The following is a 23,080-nucleotide window of genomic DNA, read 5'->3' on the forward strand; positions in this document are numbered from 1 at the left end:
ATTTTCTAAAATAAACAAAAACAATACAGATAATCCGTGACCTTGTGAGTAAATAGTGTACGTTAACAGTTATTATTATTTTAAAACCCAATCCTATCCTAACTACGACTGGTATTTTTCCTTTAAGGTGGAACCTATACGCCTCATGGAAATATTAGCGGTTAGAGTCTTAAAGTTTCATTTAAAAGAGAATGAAAGAAGGACCATAATTTAACACTAAACTAAAATGATTAATGTTTGACTCTATCCAGGGTAAATATGACCCTTGCGCCCCCTACTGGTAGAAGCACCTATTGATGACGTGGTTCGGTCGCTTGACCACCGAAGCAGCAGGATGGCCGACCAGAGTAGGCAAACTAAACTCGCTGCAGCTAAGAAAAAGGTAAAGTGACTCTGCTGAATGTCACGCTGTTTACTTCTCCAATGTTGCATCTCTAAGTTTAGTTCAAACGTGTTTATATTCGCGGTATTATAAATTCCTTGACTGAGCACGGCTGTTGTCGTTACACGTCGTCCGACCTCTCCGCTGTGGCTCCCTCATCCTCTCGCGGTCTTATCGCGGCTTCACTGAGCAGGAAAAACCGGTGCCTGTCTTTTGGCCTCTATTGATAGCATTACCCTTCCCAGATTATGTACAATATTCTTAGTTGAAAAAATCTATTTACGATATATTGTTAAACTGTATTCCTAAATGAGTAACCTGGGTGTTTACCAAACGTTTTTCCAGTATCCACCGACTACCGTAGACAGATTGATTGGCGATTTTTAATGTGCTAAGGAGCTAACGTTAGCAAACAGGATCAGAATCATATGGATGTTTGGCTACGTATGAGCAAAAATGCCGTAACATAGAAGAAGGGCAGCTTTATGATATGTTTGCTGAAATATCAGATTTAGAAATGAAGCTACTAACACTCGTTTCCAGAAAGTAGAGGAATCTATGAAATTAGCTTGGTTGGTAGCATAGTGAACTGGGTGGGATGAAGGAGACTGTTTTGACAGCTGACACCCCTCTTCTCCTTCCAGAGAGAGGCTATTTTGGAATTTTATATTAAAACTGGACCAAACTTAATGGCAGTATTCGTCAAAATTGAGTTTTTAAACCACGCATCTAAATAAAGTTTTTTTTTTTTGCTTAAATTTAAAAGGTCTTTTAAAGTTTCTTGATTACTTTTTATTTTCCTGTAACAGTTTTCAACGCCACGTGTCTAAAATGTTCTCTTTTTCTCGTTCATATTTGAGATATTGTCTGTTTTTTTTTTTTTTTCTAGACCTGATGTTTTTTTTCAGCTAATTTAGCTTGATGTTGCACTAGTATAGTTATGAAAGTTAAGTTAATCACCTCTTCATGTTGGACAAAATTTTACTTGATAAACCTGCTCATTAGTTGTTGGCTTTAGGGAAACAACTTCAGGAGGTTAAGTGTTAGATCTCTCACTTACCTCATTATAGATTATATACTTTTTCTGCTATTTAGTGTTTAGAAATGTGTATTGAGCCTGACACACCCCACATGCTCTATTTTCATTATAAAAATGGCATTAAGTATAATCTTTCTAAAGGAATTACAGCATTTTGCAAACATGGAGATGGTTAAAGCCTCTTTCTACATCCTGTTTGTTTTACTGGTTTGTTGCTCAGCTGAAGGAGTTTCAACAGAAGAGCTCCCCTGCTTCGGTGGGAGGAGAAAAGGGAGGAGGAGGAAGTGGAGCAGGAACCAAGAAGAAACGCAAGGTGAAGGAATTGAGCCAACTTGATGCACCTTCAGCAGACAGAGATTCTCCAGACAATGTGAGTTTGTCCCAGGTTTTCTATTCATGGTTGTTAGATTAGATTCCTCTCTAAGACTGTATTTAAGATTGAAGTGTGTTCTGAGAACATGTATATTGCTTTGTTACGGTGTGTTCACACAGAACGCAAATGACACGAACGGAGCATTAGATTTACGTGTTATCCTTATGTAGAGGCATGTTCAGGAGCGCAGTGATGCAGAGAACGCGCTTCTGGCCAAGCAAGTGGCACGCGAACTCCCAGATTCCACATACTCCGTCAGCGCTCCGCTCACGTACGTTGTGCGGCGTTCTTGTCTGTCGTGTTAATCAATGAGAGCTGTTGCACATCCTCTACACGTTACTGTCCTCGGAGCCGAGCTGTTTTTTGCTCCGCTCCGCTTCGGGCAGTTTAAGATCTGCAATCGCACCAAATAGGAAAAAGAATGGCGAGAAGATCCAGTTTGTCAAATTAAAATATGGTAATGAAAGATCGGTAACTAAAAATTAGAGCACAATTCATTTATTCCAAAAAACTAAGAGTGTTTAATTAAATGACTGGATGCAGACTATTGGTACTTCCTCATACCAGGAAGTAGATTTCTCGTCTCCATCAAATTATTTAGTTTATACCGAGAGGCTTAAAAGTTTAATCAAATCCATTCAAAACTTCTAAGAGCACACCTCACAACTTCAAAAGAAACTTCTTATTGCATGCATCGATGAAGACAAAAATAGTTCATACAAAACATGATCCTAGTTATCCCTGTCACAAAAATCCACAACAAAAAAATATCTGGAAAGAAACTACACATATGCTGGATGCTGAGGGAGATTTTTTAATGTCATATTAAATTAATTAATTATTGCGCATGCTCTCCTTAAAACTCCGAGGAAATCGGAGCAGAGCAAGACGGGAGGAACAGCGGAGGTTGTAGGCTTTGCTTTGTTCAGACGGTCTGGGGCGCAGCGGGGTGGTGACGAAGGATGTTGAATTTCGGGGTTAGGGTGATTACAGCTAAGAGAGTTTCCTATGCACAGGTACCCTTGTCCACTCTTCGACCATCCTCCCTTAGCCTCAGCTCCAGAACGCGTTCTTACCATACCTTTGTTGTCCTGGCGGTCCTCCCCTGAAGCAGCATAACCGTTTTGGGTCCAGGTCAGACGGAACTACCATGGATGTTATCCAGCTGTAATGCACTGTGAAGCGCTTGATAAAAATCCAGTTACGCAATGCTGATCTGATACCAGCAAGCACCAAGAAACTCTTTCTATGTGATGACGGTGGAGCATTGCCGCCCTCCATGCAAACTCCTAGCAAAATGTCAAGTGTCCTACAGCATAAGGATGTGGCCAAACAAACCGCTGTAAATTGCTTTTAGTGGAACTCAACCATTGGTGTTTGGTAACACAATTTTTTTCCTACATTGTATGTTGAATACAAATTAAGTTGCCCAATGCAGAGCTATGTCGCGGATTTCGCAATAAAGTTAAGCAAATGTTACATTACCTCATTTTTTACATAATTGGTAATGTTATATACTCTATAGTGTATAGTCGTACACTATAGTAGTGTATACTTAATATTTAGATGATAAAAAAGATAAACCTGCTCTTAAATATGCTGAAACATTCATTGATTCATGTCCACATTTCTTATGTAGCTAATTGTGTAAAGAATAATAGTGAACTAGTGAAATATTCATCCATCCATTTTCTTCAGCTTATTCCATCAGGGTCGCGGTTGGGCCAGTGTCTCTCTCAGTGAATCTATGGGCAAAAGGCGGGGTACACCCTGGATAGGTCGCCAGCCAGTTTCAGGGCAGCACAGAGACGTACAACCATGCGCAGACACACTAGTATCTCAGGACAATTTAGACAGTCATGTTTTAAAACTGTGGGAGGAAGCCGGAGTACCCGGAGAGAACCTACACATGCACGGGGAGAACATGCGAACTCCATGCAGAAGTTGGCAGGGAATCAAACCCAGAACCCGGCTTGCTGCAAGGCAACAGTGCTTCCCTCTGCTTCACTGTGCAGCTCACATTACTGAAATAATTGTCAGCTGATTTCAGTAATCATGTAGCTAACTAGAGATATACAGACATGCCATTGGCTGAAAGGGCAACCCATTCAGATCAGTGATTATACTGAAGTAAAAAAAAAAAAAACACACACAAATAATGATTGAGTATGAAAAGACTTTTTCTGCCTGTGAATAAGCTCTATCCATAACTGCACAGGTGGCAGAGCTTTAGCTTCACCTGGCTTTAATTCTGAATAAAAGGCAGCTTTTGCACTCGGATTATTAATGAAATAATAAAAAAATGGACAGTTTAATCAATTGACAAAATAAACATTTCATCTTTTATCTGCCTGTTGAGTCTCATACAATTATCAAACTTTAAACACTGCCTCTAACAACCTTGGTAACTATAACAGTTACTTATTGTAAACTCATTATTGTTTTTCTTTAAAGTGTAAATAAAACAGTGTGTTGCTACCAAACATTTAAGTAAGGCTGCTTTCCAATTTAAAGGTCTCAGATTAATAAGGCGATTGAGGACGTGCTTTCAGTTAGCACGTAGACATAACGGGGCTTTACGTCATGACATTTGACCTGCCTTCACACCCCTTCTTTAGACAGCTGTCGCTGTACTTCTCACTGTTAAAATAACACTGACTTGACTCTGCAGCAGTCAAAGATATTCCCATTACTCTGAATGGGTTGGAAACATTTGTAAAGTAATAATCTCTACCTTTGCATCATATTTTACATGGAGAGAAGACTTCAGTCTGGTCTTCTCTCTGTTCATATGTTACTTCTTCCTGTTGATTACTGACTCTGCTTTGTTTCATTACTGCCGCTGCTTTCATACCCTGTTTGCTATTCCTTCTATGAGGATAATTATTGTAGATTGAGAAAGTCTAAGATTATCATAATTGTAAGTTGTTTACCCAAATTAAGATCAATTTTAATGTGTAGAATTCATGTTAAAAAGAAAGAAGAGAAATCAAATTTATTCAGTTTAATTCCAATGTAATTTAGACTTTATTGTGACTGCAAATGAAGATTTTTGGCAACATATCTTCTTCTTTCAGATGAGTCTATTTATATTTGCTTCACATTCTGCAGCTCTTCCTTCCGTGTTAGATGCTTCTGTTGTTTGTTTTTCTGTCACCTTCTGAATTGCCCTCTGCCTTGTAATTTCTCTCTGTCTCTCTGTTGCTGTTTCTTCCTGCTGTAGTTTGACAGTATTCTGAAAGCCCTTAGTCAAAGCAATGGCGTAGTCATCCCACCTAATGGCAACTATCAGGTGAGGCTCTGTCCCTCTGTTTCTGCTTTATTATTTCCTTCCTCACCTCTGCATGCCTTGCTGTAAAAATCTTTTTTATATATTGCTGGTCAAGAATGTGCGTAAGTTTGCTTGAACTCCAGGACTTTAAACACAACTTAATGTTCTTAATAAACATTGGAAACAGTTTAGTATGTGGAGTATGCAGGACTCTTTTCTCATTGTATTTCAGTGCTTTCAGAAATGTTAACCTTACTTTGTTTGGTGTCACTGGTCGGCAGCTACACATTCTTTGCCTGATTCCTATAAAGGAGTGTTTATGGCAGGTCTGGACAAAAAAAAAAAAATGCTTATTTCAATCAACTTAAATACATGACACATTAACTTTAAATATTTGCACAATAGGGTTAGACATTTATTGGTAACTACCAGGGGTGTAACAGTATGCTGCAGTCAAATTTTATTTTCAAGGAGGGCTTTGATTGCTTAGTTTTCTATACAAATAATAATGAAGATAAAGACTTAAAACTGTTTATTTTTAAAATATGCCAAGTAGACAATACAGTATTTGTATAAAAAAGCAACTAATTTGGGTAATATTTCAAATAAACTGCACTCCTTGCAATAAATAACCTGCATAACACATTGTTAGTGTAGTTTAACTCCTTTATTCTGTACTATTGCTTTGTTAAGATCTGAATTACCAGCTAAAGTTTGTTTAAATGCTGCTGTTATCAGGCTTCACACCAAACTGATTTCCTTCTTCCATTTATGAGAGACATTCACATTTGCATGATGTCGTTTTGAGCGTGTTAACAAGTTAGACGTGTTGCCTGCTGCATACCCAGCATCATTGAAAAAATGTCGACAGACAACTTTGGTTTTGTCCCTTTGTGTTTCCCTAAAGTTAATTTAAACCACTAAGTCATAACGTTCCCTGGCAAGAGAAGCTAAATAGGTGGGAGGGTCTTAAAAACGGAAATGCTGTTAATCATGTCCTTCCTTAAAAACATTGTTAGGAACATTAATTCTGTCTCGCTGGATAAAATATGTTTATTTAATTGGTATAAGCGGTGCACGCAAACTAAACATGACATCATGAAACAGTCTAACGCACCCATGTTAAGTTGTAAAAATTTTTTATTAAATAGACCTAAACCTGTATTTACATGCTAGATTTTAGATTATTATTATTTTTTCTGTTGCCTCTTACAGATTTTTCCCTTAGAATAAAACAGCTGCTACTTTTGTGTATGTCTTACCTCAGATGTTTGCTGACATGGAGGCCGCGGGGTCTCCTGTTCCTCAGCTGCTGGAGGAGCCGCACAGCGAGTCTGGCCGTGGCTCACCTGTGTCTAACTCTGCTAGCGCTAATGCTACTAACTCTGAGTTCGTCAGTCACAACACTGAGCTGCAGGTGTGTCTTGTTCTCTGTCTGCACGCTTTTGTCTTTACTGTTTAAACCACATCTAAGCTTCCATTATATGACAAGTTAACATAAAACATTATCAGCCAAGGGATTCATGTTCCTGTCAGGAGTTCTGGTTTCTTGCATTAGAATAGAAAATTACACATGAAGTGCTTTTTTGTGATTCCTCTCTGTTTTAAATCTTTCTATGCACAGGATTTCTCTGATACCAATGGTAATCGTAACTTTAAGGAGGAAAATAGGTGAGTTATTTTAGGTTTCTAAAATACATACACCTTTTTATTCAGCCTTGTTAAATAGATTTAGCATACCTTCCTCAGGACTATTCTATTTTTGGTTTAACCTTCAAAAAGGGGGAAAGATTGTTTACTTTTGTATTTGATGTAGACGGTTGAGTTTTACCTTTTATTTTGCTAAATTCTGAAATACAGCAAAACCATTTTTGTTTACCTTAATTCCCATCATTTTTGGGTGTACCTGTAGAATATATTTATATCTTTGTAACACTGATACATCTGTGTTATGCAGATTTTACCCTTCTCTCTCATTTAAAGTGCATCCTTATTGCTGCTTGTAGCTTAAAACAAGAACGTTTCTAATTTGCCTCATCTGGCATATGTTTTGCAGACCATTGTCTTCCACAGAGAGCCTGCGGCAGATCTCACAGCAGCTAAATGGCCTGGTCTCTGAGGTACGTTGTTATGGCCAGTCATCCTGCGTCTGTCTGTCCCTCACTCTTTCTGTTTAATACATTGTCATGCTATGTTAGGCTTCAAACAAAACACCCTGCCAGTCTACATTTTGAGCCAATGTGTGTGTGTGTGTTGCATCTATTGTTTGCAAGAATGCAATGGAAGCAGTTTCAGCTCTGCCAGTCCTTCTCGAAGGCACACTGTCTCCATCACCTGGTGTGTTTATCAGATTTAAAGCATCTTCACTAAATATGTTTGCATCTGGAAAGTCAACAGTAACAACATGATGCATTAACGCTAAGTTCTTCCAGTTCAAAGAAAGGACAACAAACTGACTGCAGAGACTGAATAAATTGGAAAAGATATATTTTATCCCCTTATTGTCTTTTATATCACAGATATTTAAAGCATGTGATCATGTTTGAGTTTGATGCCACAATTAATTACAATTTCCTTGTCATTGCAGTCAACATCTGCCCCCTATATAAACGGGGAGACCGTACCTTCGGTAGAACTGGAGGTAAGGTGCAATACGTTTTTTCTTTTACATTAGAAATCTGTTTTGTACATTTTAAATCCACTTTCACAAATTTCTGATTAGGATTTGAATTTACTCTCTCTAGGTCTGGTTTAATTAGGTACTTTAAAACTAGTCTTTTATTTTAATTTTGTCCCATTTTCCATCATTGATTGCATATTACACGTCACTTTTAGCAGTTATATTATTTTTTCTCCATGTTTATAATTCACATTGTAATATATATTTTCCTCCCCTCTGTTCTCTGTTTGACTTTTGTTCCTTCACCTTATCCGTGGCTTTTTGTTAATTTTTTTCCCGGATGCATGTGTGCACGTGATAGAGTCGGAACCAGGAGCTGGCAGCCGCCCTGGAATCTAGCAAGCTAACAAACTCTCAGCTCAATACCAAGCTAGAGCAGCTGGTAAGAAGCTGTGTTTATGCATACCTGTGTCCTTTCTTTTGCATCGTGTTCCCCCCACCCTCACTTTCAGTTATTTGCATTACTCTATGCATTGTAATGCACTTTGCATGCTATCATAACCACCAGGCCACCATACTTATCTTTTAACTTTTCTCCATTACTCAGGTGGATTGGCATTTATCCACAAAGCAGTCTTTAGAATGCACATTGGAATAGGTCTTTTATCACTCAGGTAGAAGATGCATGGTGTTTAAGGGTCATCTAGCAAGTTTAGTGCCCTTACATCAATAACCTTAAAACTTTAGGCAAACAGGAAATATTTACACATTAGGAGTTACCAACCAGGTCTATTTTTCTTCTTTCCATAGCTTTTTTGTTGCCAGCATGTAAACTCCTCTTCAGAATTTAACTGTGCTTTATAATATAAAATACCGTACTAATGTTGGAGCTATTTTTTTTTATTTTATAAGCTTTATTTCTAATCCCAATTTATACTATGTTGATTTAACAGGTACATCAAACTCAGGAGCTAACAGATCAGCTGCAAAAGGTTTGAGGGGTTTTTTTTCTTCCTTTTTATGAGCTTTATCTATTATCTTTTTTTTTTTTTTTTCTTGGTCAGTCATGCATTTTGTCATTTCCGGGCTGTAGGAACGAAAGGAATTCGAACAGAAATTTTCAAAGGAGCAAGGAGCAATGCGGGAGCAGTTACAGGTAAAGAGATAAATAGGTCTCTTTTTTTGTTTTTTTTCCTTTCAAGCATTCTTTATGAGCAACAGGAAAAAAATGGGGGCACAACTATATGGTCTAAATTTCTCATGAATAAAGGGTAATGTAATCCAAAGTCCTCTCTTCATCACTGCACAGAATTAAATGTGTAAAAACTATATCATGTTTTTCTTCTATGTGATACTTTTGTTTTTTCAGATTTATTATCTTTTTGCCCTTTAAAGTATTAAGTTATCACCTGTGTATGAATTATCCTGAACAAATATTTTTGTCTTGATATTCTGTTGTCCCTTTTAATAAGAAATCTTTTCTTTGTTCGTTTGTCCTCTTCAAGGTTCATATCCAAACTATTGGGATACTAGTGTCAGAGAAATCAGAATTACAAACAGCCCTACAGTACACACAACAGGCCGCACGGCAAAAAACAGGTAGGTCTGCATAATAAGTTAATTTGGAAAGACTTAAGTTTACCATGTTTTCATGCATGTAATGATGTGCTATGACCCGGTGTGTGTAGCTGAAGCAGAGGAGCTCAATAACCGTCTGCAGACAACCAGGCAGAGAGTTTCAGAGCTGGAACGAACTCTCTCTAGTGTCTCCACACAACAGAAGCAGTTTGAGAGGGTAACATACTTTATTGTAAACCAACTAATAAACTGTACTTTTTATGCTACATTTTTTTCATTTCTGTTTGATACTATACATGTGAAAAGACATACTTCAGTCCTAAATGTGTTTTTTTTTTATCTTCAGCAAAACAAAGAGCTTGAAAAAGAGAGGGACAACTTGAGGCTAGAGGTGCTGAGACTCAAGTAAGTTATTTGATCTTAGTTTGCCTGAGCACGTAACATATTTTTTGCTGTGAATTTAAACCTTTAGATATTTTCTGTTTTTGATTAAATTTTTAAGACCTTCAACTGCAATTAGCTAATTTTCCTTTTGTAATAAACAGAGGTATGCAGGCATCGCAAGTCCTGAAAGTATCAGTATAAGTTAAATAAAAGGTGCGTTTGTGTGTTGACAGTAATTTAAGTGAGGAGTCAAAGCAGCAAAGTTCAGAGCTGTCCGAACAGCTAAGACGGATTACACACGATAATGCTGCAATGAGGCTGGAGGTAGATGATCTTCACAAGAGGCTGGAGATGGCTGACCTCATGTTGCAACAGGTACACACTCCATACTATGTTCTTCAAACATGTCTCCCTCTTATTTTTGCTTTTCATTATTGAGATTATGATGTTCAGTCATATTATAAACACATTTTTTTTTGGTTTGTTTACATTGAAATGAAAAATGTGTTTTTTGTTTCTCTAGTACTCTAGCCAGTCAGATTCCCCAACTTTCAACCAAAAATTCGAGTCACTGCTGGAGGAAAAGCAGCAGCTGGAGTCACGCAATCACCAGGTGTGAATCGGCCTTTCTCTAGCATGTTTGTTATGAAACATTAAGCCCATGATCATTGTTATGAACAGACTAAAGACCTCATATGGTAGGAGTTTGCCCTGAAATCGAAGGGTTGACAGTTCAAGCCCGAACCCCGGCTTTCAGTGTCGTTGTGTCCTTGGGAAATACATTCCACCTGCATTGTCTCCTGATGGTGGTCAGAGGGCCCGGTGGCGCCAGTCTATGGCAGCCTCACTTTTGTCAGTGAGCCCCAGGGCAGCTGTAGCTACAATGTAGCTTGGCACCATCAGTGTGTGTGTGTGAATGACTGAATGTCGTGTAAAACGCTTTGGTCAAGTCTCCTGACTTGAAAAAGCGCTATATAAGTAGGGATGGGGATCGAAACCCGGTTCCATCAAGGACCCGGTTCCACTTTTTTCAAAACCCGAAAATCAATAACGTTTGGGCTTATCGATACCGCTATCGAGTCTGGTCGTTTTTTTTGTTTTTCTCCCGGAGGTCCTGTAACATAATTGTGTGTGTCTCGAGTCGCGTCACAGCATTTAAATCTAATCAATCCGATCACTGCAGCATGTCCACCAATGTTTTGGAATGAAATTGTAAGCAAACAGATATTAAAAGTAAAACAAGTGAAGTCTGGCAGTTAACTTCGCTTACGACTCGAGGATGGCTGAACGGACGAAAAGTTCTAAAGTTTGGCTTCATTTTACCAAGCTCAAAGATAAAGAAGAAGCGAAATGCAACTTATGTTGCAAAATCATCTCTTTTAAAGGGGGGAACACAACCTCAATGGCCAAGCACATTAATATTGTGCATCAAATAAAGGCCAAATGCAGTACCTTCGACTGTCTCCGGGTTGAAAAGACTCCTCCTCCTCCTGCTGCTGCCGCACCATTGTCTACCCGTCTTCATCATCCACTCAGAGTACCGCTGGTAAGCGCACACAGACTTTGAAGCTTGTCCGGTCAGTTAAAAATAGTAATTGTGAAATCCGTATTGTAATCGGCAGCATACAAGCTAGTTAGCTTGAAAAGTAAACAAAGTTTCAGACGTGCTGCGTGATGATGTGTTCAGATTGGCTCAGTAAAACGACAATTAGGTTATCATGATGCGTTCAAGTGCAACGTAAAGAAAAGGGAAATTGAGTTTTTGCCGAGAAACATGAGTAATAAAGTTGTATATTGCTCTAATTATTTTAGAATATATAATTAAACTACTGATGCCAACATTTATTAAAAATTACATTTAATTTAGAATATGATTATTTATTTGCTAAATATTTTCCTAATCACTAAAAACATGATGAAAAGTGACAGTAGACAATACATTAACCAACAATTGTGAAAATGTATATATTTTTTTTAAACCAAAAGAAGACCTTTCTTCAAAATATAGGACATTTCTTCAAATTATTTTTTTTCCCACTTCCTTTCTGTCTGTTAAAAACATATTGTCGCATCGTCTTTCCACCAAATAACAGAAAAGTATCGATAGTGGTATCGATAAAGACTCGGATCGATAAGGAGTATCGATAAAGGTATCGATATCAATAAATATTAACGATCCCCATCCCTATATATAAGTACAGGCCATGAGTAGCCATGAGTTGCATTTTTAAATAAAATAGTTCTTTCAATATTTCTTAAACATTTGGAGATTAATCTAAAGCTACCACTCATGATAGATAACAGTAAATTGGCAAAAACAAATTGTCTTGATCCTTTTTTGTTGTGAATCATGCCCTGTGTTCAGTGGCATTCTAAATACGATCCTTTAAACATAAAGGTGAACTTTGAGTTTTTTCAGCTGAAGCTTACTTATTATATCTCTGTTGTTGCAGCTTCAGGAGTCTATAGGTCAGCTCAAGACAGAAAGAGATTGTTATGTGGAACGAATCCAGGAAGAGGGCCGTGTGTGGAAGGACAAGACTGAGCAGCTGCTCGCACAGGTACTATAAAATATGTTTGGCTGTAATATTGAAAATTTAACTATTTCTAATGTTTCTTAACTTTCTGTGCTTGAAGGTCTCATTAGTGGCAGAAGAGAGGGACAGAAACATCAACAGGGTCCAAGAGCTAGAGGCCAGCATTGAAGAGCTAAAAAATACTGCAGGTGAGACATTTACACAGCTTCTTTTCTCAGTACTAAAAAAAATATATATATATATACACATAAATATGACTGTTTTTTTCGCTTACAGCATTATTGTCGGTGGAGAAGGAAGCCCAAGAGAACACAGAGCCTCAGCCGTCAGGACCATCAGAGGGAGAGGTAGCTCTGCAGGAGGCACTGAGTAGTTTACAACAGCAGAAAGATGCAATTATTGAACAGTACCAGGCACAGGTATGTATTCTGTTGTCTAAACATCATAACATGGGTGTGTTCATATTCTTCAAGTCAAATTAGATGTTTCTTATACCAAAATCTTTTCTTTTTCTTCTTGAAATGTCTCCTCCAGCTTCGAGATAATGAGCAGCTAAGTCGCCTTTGTTCAGAGCAAGAAGCACGACTGGGAGAGTTGGAGCGGCAGATGCAAAGCCAAGTTCAGGAGGAGGAGGACCGCCGTCGCATGTTGGAGGACGTTCAGTCAGACAAGGCCACGATTAGCCGGGCCCTCACCCAGAACCGGACACTGAAAGACCAGCTGGCTGAGCTACAAAATGGCTTTGTTAAACTAGTGAGGCCAAATTTCTACTAATCTGTTTCACTAAGCTTATTGTTTCTGCTCACTTTACCCTCTTGGTTTGCTTCCCTTTGGGCTAAGTGTGTTCTCATGTGTCTCTTTGTTTTCTCTATTGCTTTATAAAAACTGAAGCTAATGAAGCCCATTTATAACCTAAGTACTTCATAAAAGTGACTGAGAGTTTATTTTAAAGCCAAGTTTCTGGTTACTCCATCATAATGACAGACTAATGAGAACATGGAGCTGACCACTGCAATCCAGTCGGAGCAACATGTTAAAAAGGAGCTGGCACGCAGGATGGGGGAACTACAGGAGGAACTGCACAATATCAAGGAGCAGGTAACATCGCACCACTACCTAAAGCCCCTGTCACATCTTGACGATTTAGACCAGCATATGCCTGACATACGGAAAATCTTGCAAAAATACTGGCATACGTTTGATAAGTTATGGGTACGTTTTGTATAAGTTATGAACAAGGTGAAGCACGCTGGAACGCATCGACATACGGCGAGCACGTCGAGAAATAAAAAATTTCTCTGCTCACCGTATGTTGACGCCAGCATATGGCATACGTGGACAGAGGTTACAGGTAAGTTACCTATAAGCTGTGGCGTCTAGTTTATCCAAAACCTATGAGTAACCTGTGCATTACTGATGCATAACTTATCAAGAACTTATCTCCAACGCATATCAACGTATTTGATATGTGTGTGATTGATCGTCCCTGCATTGACCCCCACGGCCACGACCAACAAATTTCCTAGCAGACATAACGCTGAATCTGCTGCAACTGCAAATCTTCTTTCTTTTTATTTTTTGGTGATCAAATGAATCTTTTTATGCAGACTGGGCAAGTCCAGGCGACTCCGGACGCAATGCTGTCCACTAAGGATACTGGTTTGTGACATTTCATGGGCATTACGCTGTCGTGGGTTAAGCGTAAGTTAGGCTGTCGTTGGACATAAGTTCTGGACTCGTTATGAATACTCTATTTATACGCCTAAAATTGAAAAAAAAGCATAGAAATTTCAGTGTATACCAGTGTTTTAGGAGGTTCTGAGACGTCAGGCATATGCTGGCTAAATCACCAAGGTGTGACAGCACCCTAACACACATTTAACATGAACGAGATTGGGGGGATTTTAAGTCTGTTTCTAAAAAAAAAAAAAAAAAAAACCCTGCTTTTCTTGTTTTCATTGAGGATAAAACTACTTGGTCACATTTGAAATGTATTATAAAATTAATTGAAAGATTTTGATCGTTTTAATGCTGGTAATGTTTTGGTTTATTGGAATAACCCCTTAATATATTTCTACACATGATGGTAAAAAATATAAGAATGCAAGGTAAAATTGGAATGTTTAAAAGAAAAAATGAGTTTTCAAATTCTTCATTGCATTTAACAGCAGTTAGAAAATATGAAAGTTTCTTTGTCTGCGTGCCAATACTTCATCAGCTATACATTTTTTTTCTTTTAGCAAACATATTTTAAAATAAAAAATTACAAAATTTTCTAGCATTGAATTAAATGGTTTTACTAGGACGATAATAATTGGCTGCTTTATGCATTAATGTCCATTTCTCTGTTGTCGCCTCCAGCTGGAGCTGAAATCCCAGGAGACTCAGGGCGCGATAGAGCAGAGGGACCAGGTGGTGGCCCATCTGCAGCAGTACTATGCTGCCTACCAGGCCCTCGCTGCAGAGAGGGAACAGCTCCACCAACAGTATCTGCAGCAGACCCAGCTCATGGACCGGCTGCAGCATGATGAAAGTCATGGCCGTGCACAGCTGGACGTCAGCCAGAATCAGCTCAAACAAGCAGAGGTGTGTACGGACACGGCATCCTCCCAAATGATTTAACTCGGTAGCCAGCCAGACGTTATACAAAGCAGGATTTTATTTGATTTATAAATAGCTGCTTTTATTTGAGAGGCTAAACTGATACATAAAATGCTAAATATGTCTAAAAATATGTAGTTTAAAACTGTGACTTATAAACACAGCTTGTACTTAATGCCAGATTTAATTCATGTCCGTGCCTTATGTCTTTTCCTGTTGCACAAACAGTAAGAAGCTTTTTCGTTGTTTTAAGTTACCTTCTGTCTCTTTTTGTAGGAACATTTGGCTCAGCTGGTTAGAAACAATGAGCAGCTGAAGACCGAGATAAAAGAGTTGATTAATAGTTCAGCACTTCTCACAACATCTAGAGACCAGGGTAAAGGTTTTGTATTTTCTGTATTAATTTTTTGTTACACATCTTTGATGTTTTTTTTTTCATCTCAAGTTTCTTCTTGAAAACCGGAAAGAAAATGCTGGAACCTTCAATAGGATGATAATCCCAAGCATATTTCAGATTCCACAATGACTTTGTTTCAGAACATTGGAACAAATAATCTTGTTAAACATAAGTCGGGCATACACTGTGCAATTTTTTTTTCAATCGTTGCACGTAGCTACAGCTCACACTGTTCACAGCTCATAATGTATGTGCAACATGACGCTCTAATGCGAACTACCTGCTCACACTACGTCCAAAAACCACATCGGACTCTGCTCCACAGTGAGATGCCACTACTCTGACTCGTCTATCCAGAAGCCAAATCAGTAGAGCAGGGATATGAAGCTCACTAGAGTGAACTGCGCTGCCTTGGCAATTTGTGCAATTTTGTGCTGAAAGCCCTAAAAAGAAAAGGCGACCCAGTAATTGGACAAAGACATGGCTGAGCACACGTAGTTACGACAGTCTGTCAATTTTACAGAAAGAATTCCATTTCACTCACACCACCACCATGCTTCTGTGTTTACATCTGAGAGGAAGAAGGAAAAGATAAATCCTTCTTTGCAGATGATCACTAAGCGATTTGCCCACGACGGTCAGGATTCCTAATCAGGAAGTGGTCGTGAGAAGCTGATCGCCTCTCGTTACCCCCTGCACACTATACAACACATGATTAGGCTGAAAGTCGGCCCAATCGGAAAATTCTCGCATGACTGGAAAGTCGCCCTGAAAAGGGCAAAATATCGCACAGTGTATGCCTGGTTAAAAATTTCATGGAGCATCTGAGGCATTTCAAACTTATTATTTCTGTATATGTCTACCTTTGTAAACACTCCTAAAAGCTGGTGTCTTGCTTTTAGTCACCATTGCATTAGGTTGAAAAATGGAAGAAATTCATTTAATATTTGTGGTTGCAGGATTTTAGATGAGTATTTGACCCCCTGTAAACTAGGTAGTGCAATTTCTATAAAGGTGATCATCTGATCTAAATCTGCTGCTTCACACAAATGAGAGGCAGACGGTTGAAACTGACTTTGACATAAAATATGGTAAATTTATACTAAGTTGTTGGAATTGTTCTGCTCTATTGTGTTCTTTAGGCGATGGTTTGGAAAGCCAGTCAGTGAAGGACAGTCCCATAAAGTCGTCTTCCATAGTTATCCCAGAGGACTTTGAGAGCCAGAAAGAGATGGTAGGTAAAAAGATCAAAGTTATTCGGTGTCTAGCCTGATTGATATGGCGTGATGATGTAATGATGTCCTGTTTTCCACACTTTTTCATTGTTCCAACAGGAGGATTTTATCCGTGGGGCTTTGTCTCAGTTAGAAGCAGAGAGGGACGAAGCTAGAAGGCAGCTGGAGGAGGAGCACAGGCTGCACATGGCAGCTCGGCAGCAGGCATCAGTGGCTTTTAGGCTTGAGCAGCAACAACACAACTACAGAGCTGCTCATGAGGATGACCATCAGCATAATGAGAGGCAGGACCAACACAGTCATGAGCATTCAGGTCAGCACAACAGAATGAGCTACAGATTAGGCCCTGCTTTTTTTTATTGAAGGACCATGTTATATCTTTCTGGAATTGATTTCACCTGCTGGTTTTCTCATGATGTTATATGATGCTATGTTTGGTCAATGTGTAAACTTTCAATATCCATTGTGCAGATTGTTCAGCAGAAGGAGGCGTGCCAGTTGAGGTTCATCAGGCGCTGCAAGCTGCCATGGAGAAGCTGCAGCAGCGGTTCACGTCCCTCATGCAGGAGAAAGCTGACCTGAAGGAGCGGGTGGAGGAGCTGGAGCACCGCTGCATCCAACTCTCTGGGGAGACCGACACTATTGGTAAGAGCACTTTAATTATTTTCTTATGAAATAGTTGTGGTTCATGATTTTATTTATTTATTTTTGATCATTTCTACTATGAAGGCGAATACATTGCCTTGTACCAAAGTCAGCGTGCCATAATGAAGCAGAAGCACCAGGAGAAGGAGCAGTATATCAACATGCTGGCCCAGGACAAGGAGGAGATGAAGGTTCTGTACTCACACATATTCTTATATAAAATATCAGATATATAAACCTTTAACTACAACAAAACAGCATAGAAATGCCTGCAGACATTTTTAAAGGTCAACAACTGTACTTTAGAATTAAAAGCAGGAGCTCATCTTTTATCAACATGAATTCAACCCTGTCAGTAGTAGAGATGCAATCTCTGATTTTTATATACTGATTTTTTTTTTTTTTTTTCTGTTCTGTTGTTTTGTCTCATTTTTGCCATCAGGCCAAACTGGCAGAGCTTCAGGATCTGGTCATGAGGCTTGTGGCCGAGAGGAACGACTGGTACAATCGTAACACCGGAGCCGTAGCCAGCACGGGAACGGCGAACCCTGACCTGCTTCCTGTTGGAGGGGAGCATTCATCCTTGCAGCTGCAAGCTAATAACCATGAGCTAAATGATGTTGATGGAGAAGGTAAGCTCATGATGAACCAAATCATAAATGAATGCAGAAGCAGTAACTTTGCAATTTCTTGCTCAGTGGGGGTAACTGATGTGTCACCACCAGTGTTGGGCACGTTACTTTGAAAAAGTAATTAGTTATAGTCACTAGTTACTTCTCCCAAAAAGTAACAGAGTTAGTAACTGAGTTACTCCACAATAAAAGTAACTAGTTACTAGTAAAAGTAACTATTGCGTTACTTTTGCGTTTCTCGCCCCCGTAACCCTCACCACCCGGCCCCCACCTTCTCGCCGTGTGTTTCTAAAGCCAGCTGAATAGAGAGGACGACAAAGACAAGAACCTGCAGAGAGTTTTGCATTTATTGCAACTCGATGTAAATGACATCAGGGGAGAACGCTATCTGACGGGCCTATAAACCCTATCAGATAGTGTTCCCCTCTTCTTAACATTGGGGGAACGGTATCTGATGCGGTGTAAATATCATCAGGCTGCATTACCTCTACCCATGGGTGCGAAGTTTTTTTAACAGGGCGTTCAGATCTGGTGAGTGTATGAAATGAATAACTGGGGATGTCTAATTCTGAAATCCTGTGTATTTGGGTTGTTATAGATACTGCAACATCCATCCATCCATCCAGATTTGTCCCTTTCTCCATATAGGCTAACATTTGATCGTTCACGCTCTCCATAGTTCCCCTATGGCGCGAGCACAGGGCGGCTGTTACGCGCCTTTAGCGACCATGCACGTTTCCTGTCGCTTGCGCTGTAAATCTTGCCGCCTGCGCTGTGCGGAGATGCAGGGGAAACCGTATCTGATGGGGAAACGCAGCTCAACGTAACACCGGTATTTCCATCTGGAAAACGATGTTTTGCCGCTGGAGTCCTCCCCTCTCTCCATGACAAAGCGCGCACGAGTCCTATCATGGAAAAAAAGGTTCATTGTGCGACCTGAGCAACGTGCAGTAACGGGGTGTCGCCAATGGTAACTGCGTTATAGTTACAGTAAGAGTAATAATTTTGATTTCTCATTACTAAAAAAAGGTAATGGCATTAGTAACGCCGTTACTTTCAACGCCGTTACTCCCATCACTGGTCACCTCACATAACTTTACCTGATTTTGAACGTTTTAACTCATTATAATTAAACAATACCGTATTGTTGCTCATATATAAAAATCTATATAGTCCAAGAATGTAGATACTCTATTTTTCTTTGTGTCCATATTCCCAAATGAAATGTGTTCCAAGGCTAAAACAGCAGCTTGGCTGTAGTATTTACAGCCTCCTTGTGATGTAATGGAGTTGACTTTAGGTCAGTTTGCTTCTTCAGTAACTATCCTCAAGGTGCACATTTTTTTTTATTTTATTTTTTTTTATCCAGCTGCTTTTTGTTACTTAAACTGGATTACAAAATGACAAAATATAAAAGGAGTAAAATTTGCAGCATATATTTGTGTTCCATTATCCTGAACCGCCATAGTCCTTCCTCCTGTTGAAAATAATTCCTTTACTTCTTAATTATCTGTGCCTTTGAAACTCTTTATTGGTAATTTGATTTGAGATGTCCAGACTGTCTGGTGAGAACCAGCTTAGGTTAAATTCAATCTATGTTTTTATTTGATGTGTGTTCTGGTCAACTTCATCATCTAAACTTAAATTGTTTTTTTTTTACAGCAGAAGCCATAGAAATCAGCCCACAATCAGAGTCTCTACACCGCCTGGAAGCTTCTCCATCCCAAACATTACCATCTACTTCTGCTCAGACTGACACCAAACCCCTGGTGCCCAGAGAGGACGGCACAGCCCAACAAATAATGCAGCTTCTCCAGGAGATCCAGAACCCCCAGGGAGCTCCACGAGCCCCGCCCTTCCTAGGAGAAAACCCCTGCATCCCTTTCTTTTATCGGCCCGACGAACAGGATGAAGTGAAGATCCTGGTGGTGTGAGGCTTTAGTCTTTGTAGCTTGATGAACATATTTACACATCCTAACAAGTTTGACACTTTAAAATCTGGTCGTTGATAGAAGTCTGACCCAGTTCCACTGAAATAGCTCCTTTTTGTTTGTTTTTCCTCATTTCGTTTTGTCCCACACACACATACACACACTCATCTCATTCGTGCAATATCAGGGCCAGACATTCTGCCTTTTTTTCTGGTACAGCACTTAACGATCTACTAAAGATGAGCTGCTGTTGTGCCCATATTTAGAATTCACTGTACACATGCCAAAAAGAGCATCGGCTTTGAATGTAATAACCCTGAGTATTTAAATCCTTGGAGAAAGGTGCAGAGAAAAGGACAGCAGGTTGGCTGGATTCATAGAAACTGCAGGGAGAGGTTAAGTAGATCGTTGCACAGGAAACTTTATGTCCCGTTCAGCTGTGAAGTGATGAGCTTGCTAGGTTACACAGTGAAGTTCAGGAAGGTGAAAAGGGCGTTCCTGATTGGTACCATTTCTAAAACTACATCATTTGTTTCCTACTTTAAACACTGAAAATGACTCTTTTTTGTACATTGCATTATTATATTAATACTTGTGATTTTTTTTTTTTTTGTGTTGTTTTAAACATGTGATTAGACTGAGAGAAGTAAACGGCATTACAAACTGCTGAATGATTCTATAAAATATGGGCATAGATGCAATTGAAAGACCCCATGAAGTTTAAAAATATAAGAGTTGATTTAAAAGTGTTGAACACACAAGTGTTTAAAGCTGTCACTTCAAGCTTGGCTTGCTGTGCAGCACCTTTATTCCCAAAATGTTTCTTTGAATTGGTTTTACTTTGATAGACACTGATATATCACAGCATGTGTTTTTAGCCTATTGGTTTGTTCCACCACTGCATCTTTCACATTCCTGCCACTCCCTTCTCTTCCTCAACGTCTCATTGAGAACTAAAACATTTTCATGGGGTCTAAATGTTTGGGACGCTATTCTTTAGAGCCTGTTATTTTCTGTTACGTTTATGTGTTGATTAACATATCAGATGACTCGATAAACACCTTTAACAACTGGAATGGGTGAGTTTTTGCTTGGAATGCGGATTTCATTTTCCTAGCCAAAAGTGCATCTTTTCTTTTTTTTTTGTAAAGTTTTGTCAGATTATACAAATATGATTGCACTAAAACTGTACAAAACTTCCCATTGCCCCCTGTGGGGTTATAGTGGGACATAGTTTCAGTGTGGTGGGGGTCCTATGAAGCTTCACACTCATGCTGAGGATTCCCCTGATTATAGTTGTCAGTGTCTTCTCTGGTGGACTTGGATTATTGACATGGGTTTAGATAAAACAGCTTAAAGGAACCTTTACCTTAAAAAAAGTTATTTTACTCAATTTCTGGACCAGTTGGGTAAAGAGGAAATATGCAATCCTCGTGAAAGTAGGGTTCACATTTTCACAGTCTGGCTAATAGCTTGTGATTTTCTTTATTTCTTTTAGGGTATTTTTGTTTTAAATTGGAATCAAATGTAATGTATAAAGAATCAGACCATAACGTAGTTGTGCAGAATTTGTCACTTTTTGCACACTGAAAAAAAAAAGAAAAGATCAGTAATCTAAAATATGGGTTACAGAAAATATAAGAAGCGCCCACAGTAAATTACGACCATCTTTTAAGCACCTTTTACTATTAACCCATTAGAAAACCAATGTTTTAAAAAAATTTTTTTTTTTTTTTTTTTTTTGTCAGACTGAGAAAACAAATCAAAACCAAACCTGCTTTCTTTTCAAGCTGTGTAAAATCAGCAGTGTGGATGAAATAAATTATAAATTCCTAATTTACCGTTTAAGGTTGACACCAAGTAAAACATTTACTGTCTTTACTGTAAAAGGGGTGTTGTGTAAATACTGTAACTGTGTAATATATTGTATATTCATTTTGCCTGATGCGGGGGGATCTGCTTTGCCTCAATAACTGGCTGTATGGATGGTATGTATGTTGGTGCAGAGTACAGATGTTGACAGTTACTGACTGGCTGTGGTTTATTACAAAGATCAATTATACAATAAACTTTATTTATTTGGATTAAGTTAGTATGTCATCTAATCAGTTTTATTATAAACTTGAAGTGAGTTTAGGATGAAGGATCGCATAGCAAAGCTGATTTGAGTGCTGCTTCAACACAAGCTGTTCCTCTCAATACTTTCCCGAATAAAACTGATTGAGCAACTCAGTCTGTCTGGACTTTTTGTTGAGATTGTCCAAATTGTTCTGAATTAGATATGTGCAAATAATAAAAAAAAGAACATTAAAAACACTTAATGGCTCTTGCTTCTTTTACAACATCAAAAATATTTCTGGTGGGACAATTTTTTTTTCTTTTCTAAATCAGAAATATGCACAGATAGACTAGGTGGTGCTAGAGCACCTCCCCTCTGGACAAAAGAGTGCCCTCCTGAAATATTTTTTTTTTTTGACTTTTTTTAGTCCATTATGAATTTAAAGCCTATCACACCTGAAATCTACATTTTTGTAATTTTGCTCTATGCACATACATCATGTAACACCACAATAGAACCTTGCCCTGGTAATGTGCTAGCTAAGTGTCCAGGTTACTAAACAAGCTTTATTTCACCAAGTTCAAAAGTTAACAGCATAACATCTTACATCGCCTCTACCAGGCACTAAGTAACGATTTAAAATGCAACTCTGTAACTTGAAGGTACAGCGGAGGATTTTCCTTTTCTGGGTGGATCATCTAAATAAGTGGTCCTCCTAATTGTCAATCATTCTGGTGATATGTTTAGGTAAGGCTGTCCAACATGCTCAGCCCCAATTAGCTATCTTTTTCTGTGCATGCGCACTTTCAGCCGCATATCTGTGGTGAGCTACAGTTTCAGTCATTGAAGCTCACCTTTCTCACAGCGGTTCTTTGAAAATGGCAGGATTGGGGAGTGGGCAGGTCATTTAAAAAATATGTAAAAATCCTCCACAATACCTTTAAAGCATCTGAGATGTAATTATTGATTTGCTATAATGGTCCAAGTCAGGGACTCCCTGATGACATCCTTTTGCCTTTTTTATACAACTACAGCACAGCACAGGGGTTACCTTTTGTCTGTTAAACATTTCATTTAAAAGCAAACATAAGACTAAATGATTACAATTTGTAAAAATAACTTTAATACAATTCTATTTAGTGAAAGTGGGGCGTGTAGATAAAGCTGCTTTTCCTATTTCTTTGTTTCTCTTTGCCTACAAAAAAAATGACCTGAAAATATGTAACATTTTCTGAAAATAACTATTTGGCCCTAATCTGAATAGGGAAGATGATTTGTCAGTGGAATGAAATTTTTTTATCTTAAAAAAGATTATTATATATTATGCACTTGAAATAAAAAAAATAGTTAGGTTTTTTTCATATTTTAAATGTAAATCTTATATTATTTGTAAATT

General features: G+C 38.6%; 1 protein-coding gene across 1 annotated transcript; it reads left to right on the forward strand.

The window, feature by feature from the left end:
• Positions 1-251: 251 nt before the first annotated feature.
• Positions 252-21,229, forward strand: golga2 (golgin A2). Its single transcript, XM_038302156.1, has 28 exons — positions 252-382; positions 1,642-1,791; positions 5,018-5,086; positions 6,333-6,482; positions 6,690-6,736; positions 7,122-7,185; positions 7,653-7,706; positions 8,047-8,127; positions 8,639-8,677; positions 8,779-8,841; positions 9,191-9,284; positions 9,374-9,480; positions 9,610-9,668; positions 9,881-10,022; positions 10,171-10,260; positions 12,101-12,208; positions 12,285-12,372; positions 12,461-12,603; positions 12,719-12,937; positions 13,169-13,282; positions 14,546-14,770; positions 15,062-15,161; positions 16,325-16,416; positions 16,517-16,730; positions 16,889-17,062; positions 17,147-17,253; positions 17,505-17,694; positions 19,357-21,229. The coding sequence occupies exons 1-28, from the start codon at positions 335-337 to the stop codon at positions 19,626-19,628; spliced, it is 3,303 nt and encodes a 1,100-aa protein (XP_038158084.1). The 5' UTR covers positions 252-334; the 3' UTR covers positions 19,629-21,229.
• Positions 21,230-23,080: the final 1,851 nt, after the last annotated feature.

The sequence above is a fragment of the Cyprinodon tularosa genome, unplaced genomic scaffold (genome assembly GCF_016077235.1).
Source record: "Cyprinodon tularosa strain WSP-4 unplaced genomic scaffold, ASM1607723v1 ctg113, whole genome shotgun sequence".
In the NCBI taxonomy this organism is placed as follows: Eukaryota; Metazoa; Chordata; class Actinopteri; order Cyprinodontiformes; family Cyprinodontidae; genus Cyprinodon; species Cyprinodon tularosa.

Coding starts and splice junctions, on each gene's coding strand:
- golga2 (XM_038302156.1), top strand. CDS start 335: ATGGCCGACCAGAGTAGGCAAACTAAACTCGCTGCAGCTAAGAAAAAG. Junction 12,604..12,718: donor TTGAACAGTACCAGGCACAG/GTATGTATTCTG, acceptor TGTCTCCTCCAG/CTTCGAGATAATGAGCAGCT. Junction 13,283..14,545: donor TGCACAATATCAAGGAGCAG/GTAACATCGCAC, acceptor TGTCGCCTCCAG/CTGGAGCTGAAATCCCAGGA.